Source organism: Chelon labrosus, assembly GCF_963514085.1.
Source record: "Chelon labrosus genome assembly, chromosome: 20".
NCBI classification, from domain to species: Eukaryota; Metazoa; Chordata; class Actinopteri; order Mugiliformes; family Mugilidae; genus Chelon; species Chelon labrosus.
The window spans coordinates 3,988,517-4,010,864 of NC_140353.1; the positions used below are offsets into that span (position 1 = coordinate 3,988,517).

The window sequence follows — 22,348 nt, forward strand, 5'->3', positions numbered from 1 at the left end:
TGTCATGTCTTGGACTAGAGCACCAGTGTGCAAATGGAAAAGATGTTCCAGTTGGCCCAGTTTAAACCAGTCCACGTCTGTTTTATGTTCAAACCAAGGAGAAAGGACCTCTTTGGTATCTATGGAGGAATAATTTGTGTAAATATCCAGCAAGTCCACCTCAGACTGAATCCCCCTGAGTTTTCTTCAGGTGGCTCCATGTGGTGGACATTTGTGGGTGGACAACATGATGTTTGGAGGAAGAAGAATCCCGAATACTTTGCTCCTATTTAATTTTCCCATTAGATATTTTAATAGGTGTTCGATGGATTGGCATAAAAGTTCAAACATACAGTCATAGTCGCCAGAGGATGAATCCTGATAACTTGCGTGGTTCCATGTGGGCCCATTATCTCTAATACCACCATGAGAAGCTTTGTTCCTGGTTTAATTTTCCAGGAAAACATCTCAACAGCTACTCGATGGATTTACATAAACAAAAAGATACTCATGGTTTCCAGAGGATGAATTCTATTTACTTAAGTGATCTGTTTTCATTAGGGAGACCATGGGAATCCTTAAAACTTTTAATATTTGTTTAAATTTTCCAAGAAAATTGTCAATCCTCTGGCAACCATGACAATTGTCAATTGTCATGGTTGCCAGAGGATGAAGCCAAATTTCCTTTGTTGTCCGTTTTCTTTAGGGCCATCAAGAGTTTGATCCCATTATAATTTTCTAGGAAAACCTCTCAACAGTTACTCAATGGTCTGGCATCGAGTAACTGACAAGTTAAAAATACATTCATGGTTGCCAGAGGATGAATCCTAATTACTTTTGTGGTCCCATGTGGGCCCATTTTAATTTTGTGATCCATTGTCTCTAATACCACCATGAGAAGCTTTGTTCCTCATTTGATTATCCAAGATGACATCTTTACAGCTACCCAATGGATTGGCATATTCATGGTTGCCAGAGGATGAACCCTTATTTATTTGGGGTTCCATTTTCTCCTTTGCCACCATAAAAATCCTTGTTCCTGGTTTGAATTTCAATTGAAAGAACTCAACTGCTACTCAATGGAGTGGCATGACATTTTAAATGGGCATTCATGGTTGGCAGAGGATGAATCCTTATTACTTTCATGATTCGTTTTCTCTACTGCCACTATAAGAATCCTGGGGACTTGGTTACCGGTTCAGTTTTCCAGTGAAATATCTCTTCACCTATTCAATGAATTGGTGTAACATTTCAAACATACGTTCATGATTGCCAGAGGATGAATCATGTTCACTTCTGTGATCCGTTTTCTCTTGGTCCACCATGACGTTTACATTTCTGTTTTTTAGTGAAATGTCTCAGCTATTTTCTTCACATTTCATCTCACATTTCCTGGTTTGTTTATGCACGTTCTCCGTCATGTTGAGGTTAGCGTTTAGCATAAATCACCTCTCTGTCTAAGCCATGCTAGCCTCATGGAGCAGCTAGCATGCATCTTTGTTTTCTGCAGATAACAACACTCCCCGTCACAGTTTTGGGGTTTGCAGGAAAGCGTTTTCTTTGCTGCTTGTGGCTCATACATCCACAGACTTACAATAACACCCGCTGACAGCTGGCTGCTCACTAAGCCACATCAGGAGCAGAGTTGGGTATTAATACCAATTCCTATGGAATGTAAGATCTGAATCAAACAGCTGCACAGATTTCCATGAGAATCTATTTCACCATAATATGTTATGTTCATGGTATGTATTTAATAGGTGTGTGTAAAGTTGAGCTATGGTGGCTCCCCTCCAACAGGATGCGCTGTCCCTTTTGCCAACAATAATCTAAGGATGAAGAGAGCTCACGGCGTCAGCGAAGTAACAGTTTGACAATATCTACACAACAGGTTGGTGTACTTTCCTGCTCACAAGACTCTGCATCCTGGAGCTCCACCCGTCCGGCGTGGCCAGCTTAAAAGAAATCATAAACGAAGCTTTGTTCCATCAGACGTCAGGGTTTGGAAAATAACTGTAGCTGCTCTCTGTGAACGGCTGATTAGGAAAACAGTTGGACTTATTTAATTATAGCTGGTAACTTACAGACAGAATCCACCCCTATAAAAAAAAAAGTTTATTATTAGACCCAACATTTTACACCAATGCAGTTGATGCAAGTTTAACATTCAACATTTTTTTCAATAGAAAACACTGTCGCAGAAGACACATTTCGTTGACCGGACTCTTATGATGAAAACAGTGTGCAGCACATGATGATTCAACCAGTAGGAGCTAGGGGTTGTACAGACTAGTTGACTGCTGCAATGAACACTCATCTGTAAAGGCATTCGGTAACGCTAGCGGAGGAACGGTCCAAATCCTCTGGACAGCAGTCAGTTAACAACTTCACCAAATGTCCTGTGGTAACAGAGAGACGGAGGTTGCACATCAACTATTTGTCAAAGTTATTAGACTTTTAGCTGCTGTGGAGTACTATTAAATGCTATTGATGGTGCTGACTTGCAGCCTGTTTTTACACAGGCTATACATATCCATGCAACATTTAACTTATTACTTAGTTTCACTGACAGTAGTGAAGTCAGTGAACCGAATCATCTCATCCGGGGTTAATGAAGACCTCAGACTCGTGATTCCTGATTGAGTGCGAAGATTCGCATCATTAACCCGGGTGATTCAGGAAGCGACCGGCTCTACTCATCTCACCACTACGTCTGTGACTGAGATCTTCAGCCCAGCAAGCAGAAGGCTGTCAGAAAGTTGGAGGGCGCCCACTTCAACCCACAAAGTGAAATCATATCAAACTGACGGGACGCGGCGTGAAGGGCGATAGAAAACCATTCACACAACTGTAATAATGAATGTTCACCTAAATCTGCCTCCGCTTCTGTTTTCCCCTTTCGAATAATGAACACAGATTACTGCTACCTTCCAGTATGAAGAGGAATGATTTCCTCTTACACAAGCATTGAACATAATGTTCCAGGACTTACAAACAGAGGACCATGTTCATAAAGACTCTTCTCGTGAACACTACGGTTGGAAACAGTCTTCCAGCTAAATCTTGCATATTTACCCAACGGCATGCATTAGTACCACTGTCCACAGTCCTCACCAAATAAACAAATAAAATACGCTAAATTTGAAATCCTGAAATATAAAAAGAGAAAGATAAAGGGCTTTATTTGTCATTATACAATTGTACAACACTGTGGGCCAACCTAACCCAGCACCTAGCACCCATATTTCTTTTGATGATGGTGGGAGGAAATTGATGCAAACACAGTGAGAACATGTAAACTCCACACAGAAAGGCCTTCCATTCATCCATGGTCGACTCATGATTATTGTAAACAGTTCTCTCCGGTCTGCAGCGAAGCAGCATGGGAAATCTGTTCACCCAACATCAGGAGAGAAGTTCAAATAAATTCCTGCTCATTGTGCGTCTACGCCCCGGTGCTTGTGTTTGCGTAACACACGCAACGCACACAAGACCGAACTTGTGCATCTTTGAGCTCGATGATCAGCGTTTACAGCCGAGAGGCGATTGGCTGAACTTCCACTGTTATCACTGTGGAATTCCACAGAGGCTTACGGGGGATGTCTGAGTGTGTGTGTTCGTGTGTGTGTGTGGTGTTTGTGTCTTTGTTCACGTTTCTGGATTCTGGCAGAGCTGTCTGAAATGCCAGCAGTGATTATTCCCGGGAGTAAACGGCTGAACTCACACACATAAAGTCGTGCCGTTTTCATCGCTTCAGAGGACATGCCATTGACATACATTCATTTCCTCTGGAGACTTCACCTACACCGAACCTTAGACAAACATTAAAACTTGTCTTTGCTCACTCAAACATGCACTTTCTTGCTTCCCGAATGAAAAAGCCTTGTCTACCGTCCCAGTGCAACGTCAGAGGTCACGACAGAACAAAAAGCTTGTAGATATATTTGTTGAAGAAACAGCACCACACCCACACGCCCCTGATAACCGTTGCCTCTTTGATCCTGTTTAACCATTCGTGTGCAAATAAAACCGTGTAAATTTGCTATTAGTCTACTTTTCTTTAGGTCAACAACTACTGTATGAATAGTTAGTTGGTGGAGATGTTCATGGTTCCCAGAGGACGATTTGCAAAAACGTTTTCCTCTACTCTCGTTTGTCCTCAGCGTAATTGGCAAATGCTAGCATGCTAACACACTTAGCTAATATACTATACATGATAATCAATATACCTGTAGGGTAAGAGGAAATATTTGTGACATGCATTTTATTGCATTAGTTAAAGAACCATTCGTGGTTCCCAGAGGATGACTTATAAAAGCTTTAACTCTAATGTTTACTCCACTGCACCTTGTGGTTAGTGCTAATTAGCAATTAAAATAGTGAACACGATAATCATTATATCTGCTGATAAAAAAAAATTGTTTTTTAGAGCTTTCCTTGAGAGCTTGTTAGCATTGTTTTAGCATTTAGCTTACAGAAGAATGAAGACCCATCCAAGCTAAAAGTTTGCGACATGATTTTTGATTTGAAATTATCTTTTAATAATATCTTCATGGTTCCCAGAGGATAAATGAAAGATTTCCTTCTGATGCACCTTCTGTTTAGTGCTAATTAGCAAACGCTAGCATGCTAAAATGCTAGTAAGCACATTAACGTTTTTCCCTGTCAGTTTGTTAGCATGGTAAAGTTAGCATTTAGCTAACAGTGCGGTTGACTGAAAACTGTTTAACTGCAGACTGACGGTTTATTACTCTTCATTTATGTCTTGATGACATTACATCAACTCTGACATGGTTTTCTTATGAAGTCAGCAGATTATTACTTTTCAACTTGCCCGACAAAAACGATTAAAGTAAAATATCGATATTCTGTTTTCTTTGTTTTCTCAGCTTGTTGTGATTTGTGTGTGCTGGTTTTTGATGAATCATGCCTCTGAATGATGAGGCCAGCGTTTTGCTCCAAGTTTCCACCCAGTTTATTTAACTTTGTCTCCCTCGTCTCCCTTTCTCCCCCCTCATTTTTTTTATTTTTTTTCACAGCCGACATGGGAATGTGGAGCTTTGTCTTTCCATGCGTCTCCGGGGAGAGATTGTTGACATGAGCGGTGGACTGACTGGCCTGGAAACTCCTCTCTGCATCCACTAATCTTGACGTTGCCCAGTCAGTTCGGGGCAGGGTTTCCACATCTAAACGGAGACAAAATGCAAAAAAAAAGAAAAAAAAGGACTTGAGAGTGTGCAAGCGTTCTCAGCTGAGCTGCCAGTGCCAACACCCCATCCATCGCGTATCCTCTCCTTGTCTGGATGTGTAGAGACTTTTCCCTTCCTGCTTTGAGCCGTCACTGTCCCTCTCAAAGACAACAGCGACAGCAGAGCCGCGAGAGGCGCAGCCCTGTCCGTACGAATGAAGACAAATATCACGCAGCCTTGAGCCAGATGTGCCTCTGACCCCCGCGACCTTCCCTTTCTATACACACATGCTATACGGGGTGTGTGTGTGGGGTGGGTGGAGGGGGGATCTCATGGGCTGATGGGCCTCATGAAGAGAAGGAAGACGGCTTACATGTATAATGAGATTAACCTCCAAGCGCAGAGCTCCGCAGAGACACCAGACACAGCTCACAGAGCTCTCACACAGCTTATTACACTGAATTTTACAAAGCTGTAATATACTGATGAAAGAGAGGTTGTGCTATCTGTGGTAAAGCCAGAGGTTTTTAAGATTTTCTTCATTTAAAGCTGCCGTTTTCTCGTTTTTTTTCACAGATCACAGAGCCAAAATCTGCTTATTTTTGTTCTGTGCACACTTTCCCTTCAACAGGAGCCCATCCTGAGTCGCTCATTTGTGGAAAAATTCTCTTTCCATGCCGTAAATCAGTTCTGTTCGGTGATAAACGTCAAACATACTTGCAATCCCTTGATAAATACTTAATAATTTTAGAGTTAAATGCTGTTTCGGTCACTTTAAATAACCAAATATGAGTATTTCCAACCTGACGACCCAAAACTAAAGCACAAAATGTTTGTTTTACCTTTAATAAAGCCACTGCAAGTTGTATATTACAATTTATAATTGAGGTCTTTGGTGGAAATATGGCAAATGTGATAGAAAAATAGCATTTGAGAGGACATTTTGTGCAGAAAGCCATTAATCCTATCATGTTTTATCACCAAATAATTGCCTGAATGCTTCACAGATTAGGTGCAGCTGGAAATCGATTTTCCTTTAACTCCGTGTTGCTCTGCTCTGTCTCTGGATCCAGTTTCTTCATGTTTCTGATGAGGGAAAACTCCCTGGTTCTGTGCTGCTGCCGCTGCTGCTGCTGCTGCTGGTGGGCCCAGCTGTGTGGACGCCGTTAGGTGGGGTTGGATGAGCTCATGCTGTGGTCTGTTTTTCTATGTTTCTTCTGGCAGAGAGGGAATAAGATGAACAATTTCAGCCTCCTCAGCTCTGTTATGCCTCTGGGGTGTTAATGCGAGCCTCTGATTTCTTCGCTGGTGTGCGCGGATGTTTAAAGGCCGTTATGGATTTTTGGAGAAGGGGTCCTCTCAGTCTAATGTATTCCGACTTTTTCTTTTTTTTTTTTACGCCTCACAGATTTATTTGCACACTGAAGAAGTCACAGAGGTCATCTGTGCAAACCCAGAATTAATTTGAAAAGGAGTTGAATATTCATGCAGCTTCTTCTTTTTCTTCTTCATGATCAATTCAGCTGCGTCACTTAATGTGCGCCGTGTGTGAGCTGCAGGCTCTTAATTCAAATGCATAATTGAAAATGCATACCCAGAATAATGTTCTGAGCTTCTTCTTATTCAGAGGGGATGCATATGTTGCAGTAGTAAGTATGCAGATTACATTTAGAGTCTGGCTGAGGGGGAAGAAGCCTGCGAGAAATTAAAGTGACAGTTCATTTAAATGAACATATTTCCTCATTTGTCTGTGGCGCATGCGGATAGTTTTTGATTTATTTCCATTTTTCTTTGTGCTGACGAAGACCACGCCTTGGTTTCTGGCATCCCAGAAAGTTTATTAACAGACGGGACTCGGGGGAAATCGACGGAGAGATGAGAGGTCAGAGGGAAGGAATGAAAGAGGTCAAATGAAGGGACGAGATGTGGGTGTCCCCTCATTCCTTTAATGAAGTAGTAAAGAGGAGGTAAAGCAAAGAGAGGGATGAGTAGAGACTGGTTAAGAACTGACACAAGCAAACACAGAGAGAGAGCGAGAGGGAGGTTGGGGGGTTAGCATAAGGCTTGTTCCTGAACCTGAGTCATAATAACTTTATACAGAATAAATATCCCCCATTAAAAACTTCAGGATGTTCTGTGGATTAAGAGTAAATCTTAGTTTATTCCTCTGCACTCTGCAATGGTTCTATTCAGGGCCCTTGCCTGTGCAGAGGGGAGGACTACATCATCATGAGCATTTTCAGACAATGGTGACTGGAAGTGAGCGGCTCACACTGAAGTTGGAGCAAATAAATGTTGAGGAACGGTAAAACCTCACTGAAATCACTGCAGCACAGAAAAGAGAGGAGACGTCTGACTGGATAGTGTGCAGGAGGCAGGAGGAGGGGGAGTGTTCTGTGCCCTGAGTGTTCGTCCACTCAGGGACGGTGACGAGTAAATTCATCTCAGACCGGTCACGGTCGTCGCCGTCTGCACTGCTGCGACATGCAGTGTAGTTGTATTTCTGGGAAGGTGCATGCCAGACCACGGCGTGGATCTGATAAAGAAGCAAAAGTCTGGCTTCAGATGGAGACTGTTTCTGCTTGATTATCTTTCAGCTGGCAACAAGTTATTTAACCCCAACTGATGAAATCTCTTGCATGCATCAAGCAGAGAAAACATCTAAGGAGATCGTAGAAACTACTAAAACTGGGTTAAGACCTGTCCAACGCATTATTAAAAACTGGAAGGATAGTGGAGAACCATGGCATCAGGGTGAGAAGAGAGGCAGATGAAGTGATGCACCCATCATGCCTAGTGTCTACTGTACAAGCCTGTGGGGGCAGTGCTATGATCTGGGGTTGCTGCAGTTGCTCAGGTCTAGGTTCAGCAACATTATGGGTCCAAAGAATGAGGTCAGCTGACTACCTCAATATACTGAATGACCAGGTTATTCCATCAATGGATTTTTTCTTCCCTGATGTTCACGGTCATATTCCAAGATGACAATGTCAGGATTCATGGGGCTTAGATTGTGAAAGAGTGGTTCAGGGAGCATGAGACATCACAGAGTCCAGACCTTAACCCCATTGAGGATCTTTGGGATGTGCTGGAGAAGGCTTTGTGCAGTGGTCAGACTCTCCCATCACCAATACAAGATCATGGTGAGAAATGAATGCAACACTGGGTGGAAATAAATCTGGTGACAGTGCAGAAGCTTATGGAAACAATGCCACAGAGAATGTGTGCCTTTGGCCAGGCAGTGTATTTTTAAACTGATCATACGTGTTGCATGCAGTGTGAGTAAACGTGCTCCTCTGCTGCTTTTAATGCATGGGCTGATGCAAACAAGGGGAAGTCCTTTGGGTTTTAAAGGGAAAGAGATGATGTTCTTGGAAGTAAAAACCAAAAGGGTTTTTAAAATCCACAACGAGCGGAGGTTAAAAGGTGGCGAGGCTGACCCTCCTCTGCTCTGTCTCCCCAGCTGGTGTGGATCCCTGCTCCAAGTGTGGATCCCTGCTGGATGCAGGTTGTGCAGGACATCCCCTTTCTTTCACTGTCCCCAGTGGATTGACAGTGTGTGTGCGCGTGCACGAAGGCGCGCGTGCACTGAAGAGATGGTATGACTCGGCGCTAGGACCGTGGCTCTGTCAGTGCGCAAATCCCAGCAGAGAGGCAGAGCTCCAGTAGAAGAGCCTGCTGCTGCTGCTGCTGCTGCTGCTCGCGGAGAGACAGACTGAGAGAGAGAGAGGGGGAGAGAGAGGGAGAGAGAGAGAGAGGTTGTCTGTCAGCGCTGCGGTTCAACCCATCACCGGCGGGGGAGGCTGCACCTTCTGCCGCGGACGGACCTGAACCAGCCGGGCTCGCCCTCCATATGGGCTCACCATGCGCAGGATACGGGCCAACGCCATCGCGATTCTGACCGTTGCGTGGATCCTGGGCACGTTTTATTACCTGTGGCAGGACAACAAGCCACAGTCGTCGTCGTCGTCGTCGCCGTCGTCGTCGGCGTCGCAGACCCGCGGCAGGGGCCACGGGCAGAAGGCGGTCCCCGGGCGGCTGGAGATCCACCGCGACGACAGGACCATCCCGCTGATAGTGAGTGAGGGGAGCAAAGAGGAGGAGGTGGGGTAGGGGAGGGAGGAAGGCAGGAGCCGCTGCAGGAGAGTGTGTGCTGCATGTTGATGTGCATGTGTGTGTGTGTATGAGAGACCTGGCGATGATGAGGATGGAGGAGGAGGTGGTGGTGCACAGCTGGGTGCCACAGCAGGAGCGTGTTTGACGGACATGCACAGGCTCAACACCGTCTTCAGCCTCCTCCATTCCCATCATCATCATCATTATTATTATTATTACTCCACAGGCTGTGCTGCACAATCATCCCTGTGTCTTTGTGTTTTCCTGCCTTTCCTGCTTTCTACCGGAGCCTGGGAGAAATCTCAAGCACCCGTAAGAGGCTTTCCATAAGTCCTGTGCGTCGTGCGCAAACGCCTCGTAAACCATATTATGCTCAGACCTTTCCTGGGCTGCACAAGGGAGGCGGAAAGCATCCAGCTCTCAGGTCGCCTCTGCACTGTGCACTCTGTCATTAAAGGGCCCCCGGGGTCTGTGTTCGAGCCTGCGTCAGGGCGGAGAAGGTGGAGGAGGAAGAGAAGTGAAAATAACCTCTGGTGGTGAACGCCGTGGCTTGTAGGTGTGGTGGTTGTCAGGCTTTTCCGTGTAACCTCCCTCCAGGTTGCAACACAGCAAACACAGCAGACAGTGCTCCGGCTCGGTGGCTGAGCGTGTGCCAGCTCAGATTAGAATATCTGCTCAGTTTGGCTGCAGGCTCTGGGCTGCATTAAGTGTAAAGAGATACAAGACCTGTAGCCTGTTAGAGCTGTAAATAAACCGGTCTGATGAACAGGGATCAGTGTGTCTACCTTTTAAAAGAGCCCATTAGTGACAATCAGAAGAGGTGCGTTGTAAAAGTTTCTTATAAAAGAATGTGAATGTAGTTAAAATTGTAAAAGAATATTATAAATCCCACTCTGCTGCCACCTCGTACTCTCTCAGATCAGCCCGTTAAGTGTTGTGTTGTAATCTGAGGAGAATAGTGCACAGTGGATCAATGAGACGGCCTCGGCTGTGGCCCACACATTAAAACGTTGTCACCAGGATTTTAATAATTCAAAATGCATCTGAACGTGGGACGCATGCATGTATGCAGACTGACAGGCAGACAGACAGACGGACGGACGGACAGACAGACAGACGGACAGACGGACGTGGAAGCGTTTTCTTCTAATCAATTCGTACTTTGAACTGTTTGCTTCAGATGAATGTTTCATTTGCTCAGCGGGGTCGTTCACCTTCCACACCAAACTGAGATCTCCTCGCTGCAGTTTGCTCTGGTAATCTGACCTGGAGCTCACAGGCTGCCAACGCCGCACAACAGGGTCCCACAGTTCTTTCTTTCTTTCTTTCTTTCTTTATTTCTTTGCCGTTTTTGTAATTGTCTTTTCCATCCATGCCATGTTCTTTCTTTCTTTCTTTCTTACCCCTTTTTTCTTCCTCTCCTTTGCCTTATATGTTTCCCTTCCATATATTTTCTTTCTTTCGTTCTTTCTTTCTTTGCCTTTACTTTATCCTTCCCTAATTCTGTCTTTCCTGTGTTCTGCCTCATCTCCTGTTCTTTCTGTTTTTCTGTTCTTTCTTTTCCTTATGCATTTGTCTTGTTCTTTCTTTCTTTCTTTCTTTCTTTCGTTCTTTCTTTCTTTTCTTTGCCTTTATGTATCCCGTCCATATATTTTCTTTCTTTCTTCCTTTCTTTCTTTGCCTTTTTTGTAATTGTCTTTTCCATCCATGCCATGTCCTTACCCCTTTCTCTTCATTTCCCTTTTTGTATCCTGTTTTATTTTTCCTTCTCTTCTTCTCCTATTCTTTCTTTCTTCATCATGTCTCTAGTTTTTCTGTCTCAGCCCTCATCTAATTTTTTCCTTCATTTTTATTCTCTCCACCCATCTCTTTCTCTCCCGATCTTTTCCTCCTTTCTTTATTATTTTTTTTTTTAGTCCTGCCTCTCTCGTCCTTTTCCTCTCTCTCTCTCTTTTTTCCTCCAGTGCCCGTCCCTCCAACCCTCCTCCGTCCCTCTTTCTTTCTCTCCGTTTAAGTACGTTCATTAGCAGCATTTGATTCACTCATGACGTCATCCGTGAGAGTTGTTTGCTCTGGCTCTTGTTTCCTCTCGTTTCCCAGCGCTGATTTCCAGTCGACGGTAATGGAGTGTGTGAACATTGTTCTTCGGTCTAATTCAATTTCTCTCTGACCTGCACATCTGCTGCGGAGGCCTCATGTCGTAAACATGTGACGACGGCCGAGCCATCAGTCGGTCATCATCCCCCTCTTTAACTTAATATCATGTGTACACATTAGTAGTAATCTATTATTTAACCCCGGGTCGGTGTCACTGTGTTCGGACTCTGCTGGGTTTAGGTGCCAAGACTTTTTTTTCCCTGACATGTGACCATATAAACACTTCTCAAGAGAATTAGGTTAAATGTGCCGTTAACAACCTCGTCTGGGCTCGGATTAACAGCATATTTGGTTACAGTAACTCAAAGAGTTTGCGACAAAGGACAAAGGTTCAGGACAAGCACATCATGTCATAAAGCCCCTGAAAGCCTAACCTGAAACGTTCCACGTCTGATTATTTATTAACATCTCAGCTTCATCAATACTGCGTGTGTGGTTTGTGAAATACCTCACTTTTCTTCCAGCTAACCAAGCTACGTCAAATCTCTCTTGTAAAATAATCCAACTTTGGCAGAAGCTGCTTAAGAAAATGTATTTTTAAGGCCGTTAAGCTTTTCTTCAAATCATGCCTTTCTATGCCTTCTTACGTTTTGCTATATGTGTTTATTTTATTATTTTTTTTAGTTTAAGAAATACAAGAAGAAGCGTTAGAAGTGTTCAGGATCTTTGGAAGCTGAACGAATTTAGGTTTCATGTGAACAAACTGTGCAGCCCATTCATTAATGAGTTTGCAAAACCACCTGCAGCTCAGGATAAATAGGTTGCCATAACCTAAAACCACATTTTATGCATTATGTGCTTTACATGAATCCTTTCTCTCCAGTAGCAAAAGTGTATTTTTAGAAGAAATTACCAGTAAGTTTCCACGCTTCCTGCATCAGGTGAACCCATCCGAAATAGGATTAAACACACAACATTGCTGCTACACACTGCGGTGTGTCGTTCTCTGCTGTTGCAGACTCAGAGCCTCGGCGGTGCTGCATCTCCAATCAGGCCGATTTTTCTTGTGCGTGATTTTCCGAGTCCTTTAGCTCGGCTTGAAAGAGCCAGCAGACGAAGTTCATATTTAATTCAGCAGACCGAACCCCGAAGAGCCCTCTGTTATTTTTGTCTTATTATCTTCAGAGTGCCAGTTTTTTGTGTGTGTAGCTTTTAACATTTAATCAGAGTGAGACTTGAGGATTACAAGGTTTTGGAATGACCTGCTGCCATCCAATTTAGCTGTTGTGACCGTCTCAGATGAAAAAAACATACTGCCTATCGTGCTTTGTGTTTCATTGCCCAGCTCTGTCATCATAGAGCTCTTAGTTCCTGTCTTCAAAGCTAAATCTAGTAAAACTAATAGTAGCGGTAAATATAGGCCTGCAGCACTGCTCATGTCCTCTCCAAGGTGATTCAGAGAGCACTAGTATTTAACCTTCACAAATGATTACAACATGCGTGACACAGATATTTTCTTTAACAGTCAGAGCAAACAGATGATGCAAACTTGATGACGCTGTAACTTTATATTGTGTGTAATTAAAGAGGTTGTGCTATGTGGGGTATTATCTCCATATACCCGTGCCGTCACTTAAAAGCTTGTGTTTTTGGCGGCTAACTATAACTAATGGTGTTAAGCCTGCAAATCGACTGTACGCACCCAGGTCAGCATTCTGTTCAGGTTTAGCAGTGTGCAGTATGCAGAGACTTGTGTTTGCATATAATTTTACTGTGAAAATGGTGTTGTTTGTGCAAAATACTGGGAAAAATGTGCATTTTGGTCTGGACTCCTAAGGACATAATTAATCAGGGTTGCTTGTCTGTTGGTTGGAGGCTTTAAACAAATAGTTTGTGTTAATGGTTGTGGTGGGATTGTGGTTACTCACTTAGTTATCTTGGGATTTTTTGGCAAATATCATGTACACATGTATTTATGATGCATTGATTTATTCCAACAAAGTGCACAGAAACTTTATTTAATATTTTCCTCTATAAACTATAGTATTTTACATATTTTATATTCTACATAATACTAAAACGTATCAATAAATATAGAACAAGTGATAGTGGGTCATAAAAATGTCAGTTACTGTTTTGAAACGTTAGTTGTCACTGTCACTTTAAGAGAGTGTTGCATTATGGGTATCTTTTTAGCGCTGTTAGCACTTAGCTAGTTTATATCTCCTATTTTATATAGCTGTGAGGTTAAAACTATATACATTTTGCTAACTTTTGCGATATTTTTAACAACCTAAATAAATAATTTCTACAATTTTGTGAAAATTTAGTGATTGTTTGAAAAATATTAGTCTGTGTTAACAATTCCAAAAATGTCTTCGAGATTAAAGCTAATGCTAATCTGCTAGCTCGGATTTTACTTTAAATTGTCCGTTAGTTAGCTAGCAAGCTAGCTAGCTGCTGGTTAGCTGTTCAATGCTGCTTTCTGATTTGCTCGTCTTTAATGTGACGTTTTTAGAAATGGCAGCACTCCATGGTGAGTTATTGTATTGTAATTTCGTACTTTGAGTTTTCTTTATAACATTTACCATGTTAATTAAGTTACCTGGTTGTTAGCTTGCTTAACTGTTAGCGTTAAACTTTTGTTTAACTTCTCTAGTCCTAGGCTAACCGAGGCTAACAGTTTAGCAAGCTTACTTATTATGTAGGAAATATAAAGGCACAATGAAAATATGAGGTTGCTGGCAATGTCAACTTTGTCCTGAGACATAAAATAATTTTAAATCTTATTCACATTTTATTTAAATTTTATTCTAGTGGTTGTGAACACCACAAGAGGGCGCTGCTCATATGGCAGTATGGTATCATATTTACTTGTGAACACAACCCCATTTGAAGGCATGAGCAGTTATCTTGAGGCCTTTAGTCCAGTAGTCACCTTTGTTTCGCTCTGTATTCCCTAATAACTCCACTATTTTCTCCAGCTAGATGCAGTTTGTTGCTTGGTGTTGCGGTGCCGTGTCAAACAGCTTCTGAAACAGACACCATGAACGCAATGAGGGTGGCCAAAGCAGCAAACACAGAGCAAAGACACAGAAGTCAGATGAGTCAGATTGTTTGCTGTTTTTGTCACAATAGACATAATTTGGTCTATTGTATGAAAATATCAGCTCTGTCAATCTACTTTCTGTGCGCTGCAGACACTTGTATGTGAATCCTTCAGTTTCGGGTCACGCTGCTCCTCTGATGAGACTGAAAATGAGGTCATCCTCACCTGAAATTCTCCAACTACACTGACCTTTTGATAATAAAGCAGCGCAGAACAAAACCTCTGCCTTTCTCTCTCTGTCCATTTTACTGCTGCTGCCTCTCTTTGATGAGGGCTGCTCTCGTCTGCCTTTATGTATTCATCAGCTGCTCTAACCTCCCACTCACCAAGCCTGCCAGCCAGTGTTAAAGCTCCTTGAGGGGAAAATCCATTAATTACTCATGATTTATGGGCTGTGTCTCCTGGTTTGATGAGTGCCCGTCCCATTTTGCCCGGTCACTACTGACACGGTGACCTCAATAAAAAAAAAAACAGCATTTGCATTTTAATCGTTTGGCCGATACTTTTCTTGAAACTGGATTAAAAGTTAGAGCAATTTATTTATTTAACAAGGGGCAGTGCACTTTAATAACCACTGCAGAATTTGCAGAGAAGCTATTATTCTTCCGAGTCCTAAAACAAACTGGTGATGCGTGCACAGCTGTGACAAGAGAATATTAATGCTGGTAAAAACCATCATGCAGGGTTTTTACTTTGCAGTAAAAGAGTAGGGGATTAGTTTGAGATGAGAAATATTTTTAGACTTGCCTAAATTTAAAGGTGGAGGAGTATATTGGCTAAATCTTGAGCCAGGAAGCTGTGTGTGTTCCTTATTACTCTTTTTATTATTGTAAAACATTTTTTCTTCTTCTGAAGAACACATTCAGACAGGCAGTTAATTCCCTTCTTGAGAACAACTTGTGCTGCTGTGTTTTCACCTTCGTGTGTGCACATGAGTAACTCCGCGTCTCAACCGTTCATATCAACCCTGTTTTTCTAAGCATTTAAGCGTGCCCTGTTATGCCCCGCGCAGGTGACGCAGCCCCCTCGGGCCGAGCAACAGGGCCAGCTGCTGGGCAGCTTCGACGAGAGGGCCTACCTGGCAGCGAAGCAGCTCAAACCCGGCGATGACCCGTACAGAGAGCACGCCTTCAACCTGCAGGAGAGCGACCGCCTGGGCCCCGACCGAGCCATCCGAGACACCCGACACTACAGGTGAGCAGCGTTGAATTAAAAAAGTCTCAACACCTCAGAGCAGCTGCTGTCTGCCTGCTTTGATCGCAACAAGTGGATCAGGGACAAATAACGACGTGAGCTGGATTTGGAGTTGTGCTGAAAGATCTGTCTCATGGTCTCATCGATATTTTAAATCAAATGTTAAACTTTGAAAATTTCAAGAGATACTTAAAAAGAAATTGGTTTTATTCCAGTTATCAATATAACATTATGAGAGTTACTTGCATTTATTCTCGTTTGTTAAAGTTTTGCAAATGTGGAAGTCCTTGTGCTGAACAGAGTCAAAACACCTCCTTTATTCTGTTTATAATATGCTCTCTGAATCCTCTTTGAGAGTTGGAAGTGAAGTAATTGTTCAGTTATTCTTTTGAGCCTTCTCACTTTTCTCTAATTGGTTTAAAACCCACTTACCAAAGTTTTCTTTGTCTCATTAATGCTGCTCACTGGTATTCAACCAAACATTTCCCTTTTCATTTATACTATAATGTAACGTTGGCTGTCACTCCTTATTTAAAGCGGCTTGCTGGTAAGTGCTACAGTGAGGCATAAATTAACAGGAACAGACGGAAGTGAGTCATAAGCTCAGTTAAAGTAGTTAGAAGTCATTAAAAGATCATTATACTGTAGTTGCGTTTACCGTTGTGACCACTTTACTCTGTGATTATATCATTCTTTATAAAAATAACAACATGTGCATTCAGGACTATTTGAAAAACCGTAATGTCACTTAAATGTCACTGCACACAAGAGCCTTTCTGATGAAGCATGTGCATCATTTTCCAAATTACACTTTCTCCATTGACCGTCTTGTGACAGTTCAGTGTTCTACTGGGAAACTTTTGGACCAAGCGTTGGTGTGGATGTTACTTAGACATGTAGCACCCACCTAGACCAGACCAGGCACCCCCAACCCTATAGCAATGACACTCCTTGATGGCAGCAGCCATCCCCAGCAGGATGGGATAGAGCATGAGTGGAGATTCATACATTTGTCATGAATGGAGAAAGTTGCCATAGAGACCAGACTGTAAGGATGTTTATTTCCGCTGCCTTTTAACACGGAGGTCTGTGGGGATTGACTCAGCCTCAAGTGGCCATTAGAGGAACTGCAGTTTTTGGCACTTACAAGTTAGCACCATTTTTCAGGTTGGCGTTTGCTAGATTGCAGGTACAAATTAAGCCAATAGGTGACTTAAGCAAAAATATAAGTGTTCATCATGACTCACTGATGATATATTTAGTTGCCTTAACGTCATTCTTTATAGAGGAAGAGACAAAGCAGCGAATCAGTTGCAGGAACACGTCTTCATGCCTTCTGACTTGTGCTCAGAGCTCCCAGCAACAGGTAGTAGATTAAAGCTAAGGGTCAGAAGTCTGTGCAGTTGTTGCCAGGCAACTGGGTATTTCCATGTCACTACAGCAACAATGCTGAGGCGACTCTGTGGAGCAGCATTGCCCAAAACACCTTCCAGTGTGGGTGTGTTTGTTTATGTGACGTCTAAAAGGAAAGAAGGTGAACCTGCTCACACTCCTCTTCTTCTTCTACTTCTTCTTCTTCTTCTTCTTCTTCTTCTTCTTCTGTCTCTAGGTGTGCATCTCTGAATTTTGATCCAGACCTTCCCTCCACCAGCATCATCATCACTTTCCACAATGAGGCTCGCTCCACTCTACTTCGCACCATCAAAAGGTAAAGAGGTCGAACGCCGACCGCCCGGTCAAACGGGAGCAGTGACACCGTCTATTGTTTTCTCCCTCTCATCTCGTCCCTCTCCTTGTCTCGCCTCTCGCTCAGCGTCCTGATGCGAACTCCTCCATCTCTGATTCAAGAAATAATCCTGATAGACGACTTCAGCTCCGACCGTGAGTTTTAGTTTTTTTTTTCCTTTTCAGTGTGAATGAATGCTAATGCTGCACAGTGTGTGTGTTGAATGTAAGCGAGATCATTTGGATTGTGTAAAGTTTCAGGAAATTGAAATAATTCTAAAATGTGATGTGGTGCACCCCTTCTAAAAATCCTGGTTTTGATCTTGGGATCCAGGCGTCTTTCACGCCAACGTCAGTATGAATGTATGACGTAAATGTCAAAGGAACAATGAGAAATCCAAATAATCTAAAATGTTTAATGTCAGGAGACGGGAGCGTCCTTGAGCGACGTTTGATATGACAGAAAATCTGAAATTGAATCAGAGGTGTGGATTTTTATGTAAATTAGGGAAATGGAAAATACATTAGCAACAAAGCAAGAGCAGAAATGAGCTGGAGTCGCTACCAAACCACGAGCTACTCTTTTTATGTAAAATAGAATTAGAAGTCATTAACCTTGACATTTAGAAAATTAGGAGTTGAATCAGTTTAATAGCAACATAAAAAAAAAAATGGGTTATCTTTTTATGTGACTAACCACAACTGACAGTGGAGTGAGAGGATAACCACATTTCAGTAATTATTCCACTTTGTCAGCATTAGGCTGGAGAATTATGTGAGCTCAGGCTTTACACTGTCCACAGCGCTTTCTCTAATCACTACCACATGCATCTTCAGTCTGTGGGAACAGGACGGCGACCTACATTCACCGTGTGCTCAGACACACTCCGAGGTGTCAGATCTGGCCAGACATCTAAACAGTAGAGTCTCAGTGGCAGCGGCAGCGGGAGCTCTATTAGCTCACTAATGCCTCGTTTATTCCCCCTCTGCTGCTGCCAGTCTACCTGCAGCCGCGACGGCCTGGCAGGGAGCGAGATACGAGCCGGTCAGAGCGTCTTCGGAGGAAGACTGTTCTGGATTTCACTTTCCAGCGTCATTAGAAACAGCTTCAAACACTTGAGTTCCAGTTTGTGGCTTTTAGCTTTCAACTGTGAACCATTAAGCCTCCCGCCGGCTGACTGCTCTGTTTCCTCCAGCTCTTCTCTGTGGTTTCTCCTGCTGCTGTGTCTCGAGGTTGTTTCTGGATTTTTAACACAGATACCATTGTACGGCCAGTGTTCTTCTTTTCTCTGTTCACGTCATTCAACTTTTTGTTTTACAGACATATTGCAAACAAAAAAAGTCGAGGACACGCGCTTTTCCAAATTCCGAGAACCACTCGAGCAGCAGTGACAGCAACTGTAATTATTACGACTGGGTTATATTTTGAAATAATAATACTGTGACGTCCTCAACATAAATCATTAGACCCATCAGACCCATTAGCAGAACCATCCTATGAAAATGGAGGAGTGAAAAAAAGGAGTGAAATAAAACCTATGAATTTATATTGATTAAATTTCCCCCTAGCCTCCCTTTCAGTGCTCCCTAATGGGGAAAAGCCACATCAGAGGTAATTGCTATGAGTCAGTTTAATTTGTGGACTGTAATCCTTTATATGAACTCCAGGTTTAGTTCTTATCTAGAGCATCAGAAACTTTTCTTGGACACTTCCGTTGGCTCTAATTCATTCTTCCTGAGTTCACAGAACCCAGGTTACATTAGTAACTTTTTTCCACCACACGCTCCTAATTGCAGCAGGTTAGTTTCTCTCCGTTAACTGCTTCAGACAAGAAGAGGCGAGCGCCAGCATGTGAAATCCATCTCAGCCGGATGCACCAGCTTGGGAACGTTTCCACAGAAGCAACTCTAAAACTCCAGGACGTTGTGAAAGAAAGAAAGAAAGAAAGAAAGAAAGAAAGAGCTATGTTTAAAACAGATTTAATCAGCCTGAATCTGAATTTATTTTAAGTTAAGTGGTAATTAGACTAATACATTTAAGTAAGGGCTCCTGTGTCCAAAGTGCAGGCGGAGTTCAGACGTGCAGTCAGCTGATGCAGTGAGAGTGTGAGCCGATTGTTTAACTTACGTGACCTGGCGGGCCGGCCAGGTGGAGGAGGTGGAGCGGGGATGGCGGTCCGGGCTCTAATCCTGTTAAGGCTTGCCTTAATCACGAGGACGTCGTCTTCAATCGAGGACAGCGATCTTAACGTGGAGTGCATGTGATTCCAATAGGTGTCAAGACAAGAATACACTGCCGTGAACACTTTTTAGACATTTAGCGTACAAGTTTTAGCCCAAACTACGTCCATTAAACTCCAACTTTGCATCACTAACTGTAAATTTAAATTTTTATCGTGCATTGGATTGTGGGACTCGTGCTCGTCCTTTGTCACACTTTACATCTTTTTATCTCTTGCTGCTGCAATGCTGCACATTTCCATACTGTGGGATAAGTAAAAGATTATCTCATCTTATCTTATCTCATCTTATATGCCCAGATGTGTTCTTGCCCCAAGATGCATCTGGAGGTGACTTATGTAGTGTTGGTCCCAGAATGCTTTTCGTTGGCGTCACTGAGTATGCTGCTTAGAAAATGACCATCCTGTGTCCAGTGTCTGCGTCAAACATTTTTGGAGTTTGTATACTCGACAAAAGGCAGGATATTCCAGACAATAGTCGAAACGCATGTAACCCAACACTGAAAAACAAACAAAAACTAATGAGGGAAGAACAAACAATCACACTGACAAAAGATGCAGGGATGACATGTCTTTTCAAAGTAAAACAGGAAGTGTATACGTGTAAGAAAAATGCAGCAACAGAGCAAGTCCAAGATTTGAGCTGCATCTAAAACTATACAACATCTGCTCAGTGGGTGTGATCCACGACTTCTTCATCGTTAAGAGTCTCCTCCGCAAACATTGTCGCATATGTTTGGAGCTTTTCACTCACACACACCAGCTGTCTCACTCCTCAGAAGCCACATTAACACACTCCATCTCTTTCAGCCCCCCCCCCCCCCCCCCCCCCCCCCTCGAATGCAACGAAACCGTTTTGTACACACAGCAAATTTAATCAAAGAGGATTACATGTTGTCATGCTTGTTTCTGTCAGCGCTGCTGGAAGGGGAAGGGGTCTGCTTGATCTACCCCGCAATCCCCCGGCAAGATCACGCTCACTCTCTGCTGCTAATGCTAATCCTCTCCAGGGTTTGTGTGTGCGAGTGTGTGTACCTGTGTTTTGTTTGTAACAGCTCATGCAGAAAAAGAGATGATGGGAATGGGCTAGATTTGTTTATGGAAAAAGGGTTTGAATTTATTCATCTAGTGTTTTGTCAGAGCCGCTCGTGGTGTTTTTTCTGACTATTTCAGCGAGGTGGAGTCCGTATCCTTGTTTATGCGTGTTTATGTGGAGTAAATGGTGTTTGTGGGGTTGTGACGGGTTTGACGAGGCGATGAAGAGATGTTTTTCTCTCACTGTGTGTTTTCTTCTTGCGCCATAACACACCATCTTCTCTGCTCTCCTCTTCCAGCTGAGGACTGCCAGCTGCTCTCTCAGATCCCCAAAGTGCGATGCCTGAGGAACGGCAGGAGAGAGGGTGAGTCGAGGGACGGGGGAGATAGAGAGAGGGGACAAAGAGGGGAAAGGTAGGGAGGCAACAGTGTGTCTCAGTGGGAGAGAGACTTGATGGGTGCTGTACGTGGTGTGCTTTTTAATCAGTCTAGACATCAAGAAATAAACTGATTTACGCAGCACAAAGGAATCCATTAAAGCCATATTTAAAAAGATAACAATGAATTAAAGTAATAAAATAGGCCAGTAAATATTTTTTATGATTAAATGCTAATTAAATTAATAAAATAAAAACCCATGCTCCCAGAAGCACAAAACTTTATCATGAAATAAAACAAACAAAGGAGCAAAGTATCTGACTGGAACCAGAAAGTCTGTGGCATCATTGCTTGATAAATTACTTAAAACCAAACAGTTTTGATTAATCTTCTGTTGATCAGTTAAGCAGCTAATCCTTTATGAGCCAAAATCCTTGCAAGAAGAACAGTTGAACCTTTAGTATTTCTAAAAGCTGTGACAAAACCAAGCTGTAACTCTGTCGCTTAACGGTGTCTCGATACATCTCTGAGGCCCTAGTTTTGGCGGTATCGATGAGAGAGATCCTCTGATTAGCTCTTCTGGTTTCCCCTTAGACTACTGCCATCTGTTACTTCCTTTCATGTACACCGATCAGCCACAACATTAAAACCACTGATGGTAGAAGTAAATAACATCGACCATCTTGTGACTATTCAGTGTTCTGCTGGGAAACTTTAGGACCTGGCATTCATTGGTGTGGATGTTACTTAGACATGCAGCACCCACCTAGACCAGACCAGGCACCCCCACCCCATAGCAATGACACTCCTTGATGGCAGCAGCCATCCCCAGCAGGATGCAGCCTGACACAGACACACACAAAAACACTTTAGGAACAACTGAAAAAAAAAACATGAGGAACAGCACAAGGTGTTGACCTGGCCTCCAAATTCACTAGATCCCAAACTGATCAAGTGTCTTTTTGATGATCCACAGAATCGCTGAATCAAATTAAACACTTGACAAGCAAAACACTAAACGGAAAGGACACTAAAAGCCAAGAGTAACCAATGTTACTGATTAGTTTGGAACAAGAATCAAATTCTTATTCCAGGTTGCTGCTGGTGTTGCTGCTCTAACTGCAGACTAAAGATTTTGTTTGGACTAAACAACCACATGCAGACAAACGTAAGCGTGTTGGATTTAGGACAGCAACTGGAAGGTACAGTGCAAAAATCTTTCTGAACGTCTAGCCTCAAAATGATTAAAATATCAAGTTTAACCTAAATCTTACATCACAAAATAC

At 42.9% G+C, this 22,348-nt stretch overlaps 1 protein-coding gene across 1 annotated transcript in view; it reads left to right on the top strand.

Annotated features, from left to right (window-relative positions):
• The first annotated feature begins 8,878 nt into the window (after positions 1–8,878).
• The window catches only part of galnt16 (UDP-N-acetyl-alpha-D-galactosamine:polypeptide N-acetylgalactosaminyltransferase 16), a 30,780-nt gene continuing 17,310 nt past the window's right edge, over positions 8,879–22,348 (top strand). The window contains exons 1-5 of the mRNA XM_084569216.1: positions 8,879–9,245; positions 15,503–15,684; positions 17,294–17,392; positions 17,498–17,565; positions 20,984–21,049. Coding sequence (XP_084425342.1) covers positions 9,033–9,245; positions 15,503–15,684; positions 17,294–17,392; positions 17,498–17,565; positions 20,984–21,049 — 628 coding nt within the window. The 5' untranslated portion in view covers positions 8,879–9,032. The remainder of the gene's footprint in view (positions 9,246–15,502; positions 15,685–17,293; positions 17,393–17,497; positions 17,566–20,983; positions 21,050–22,348) is intronic.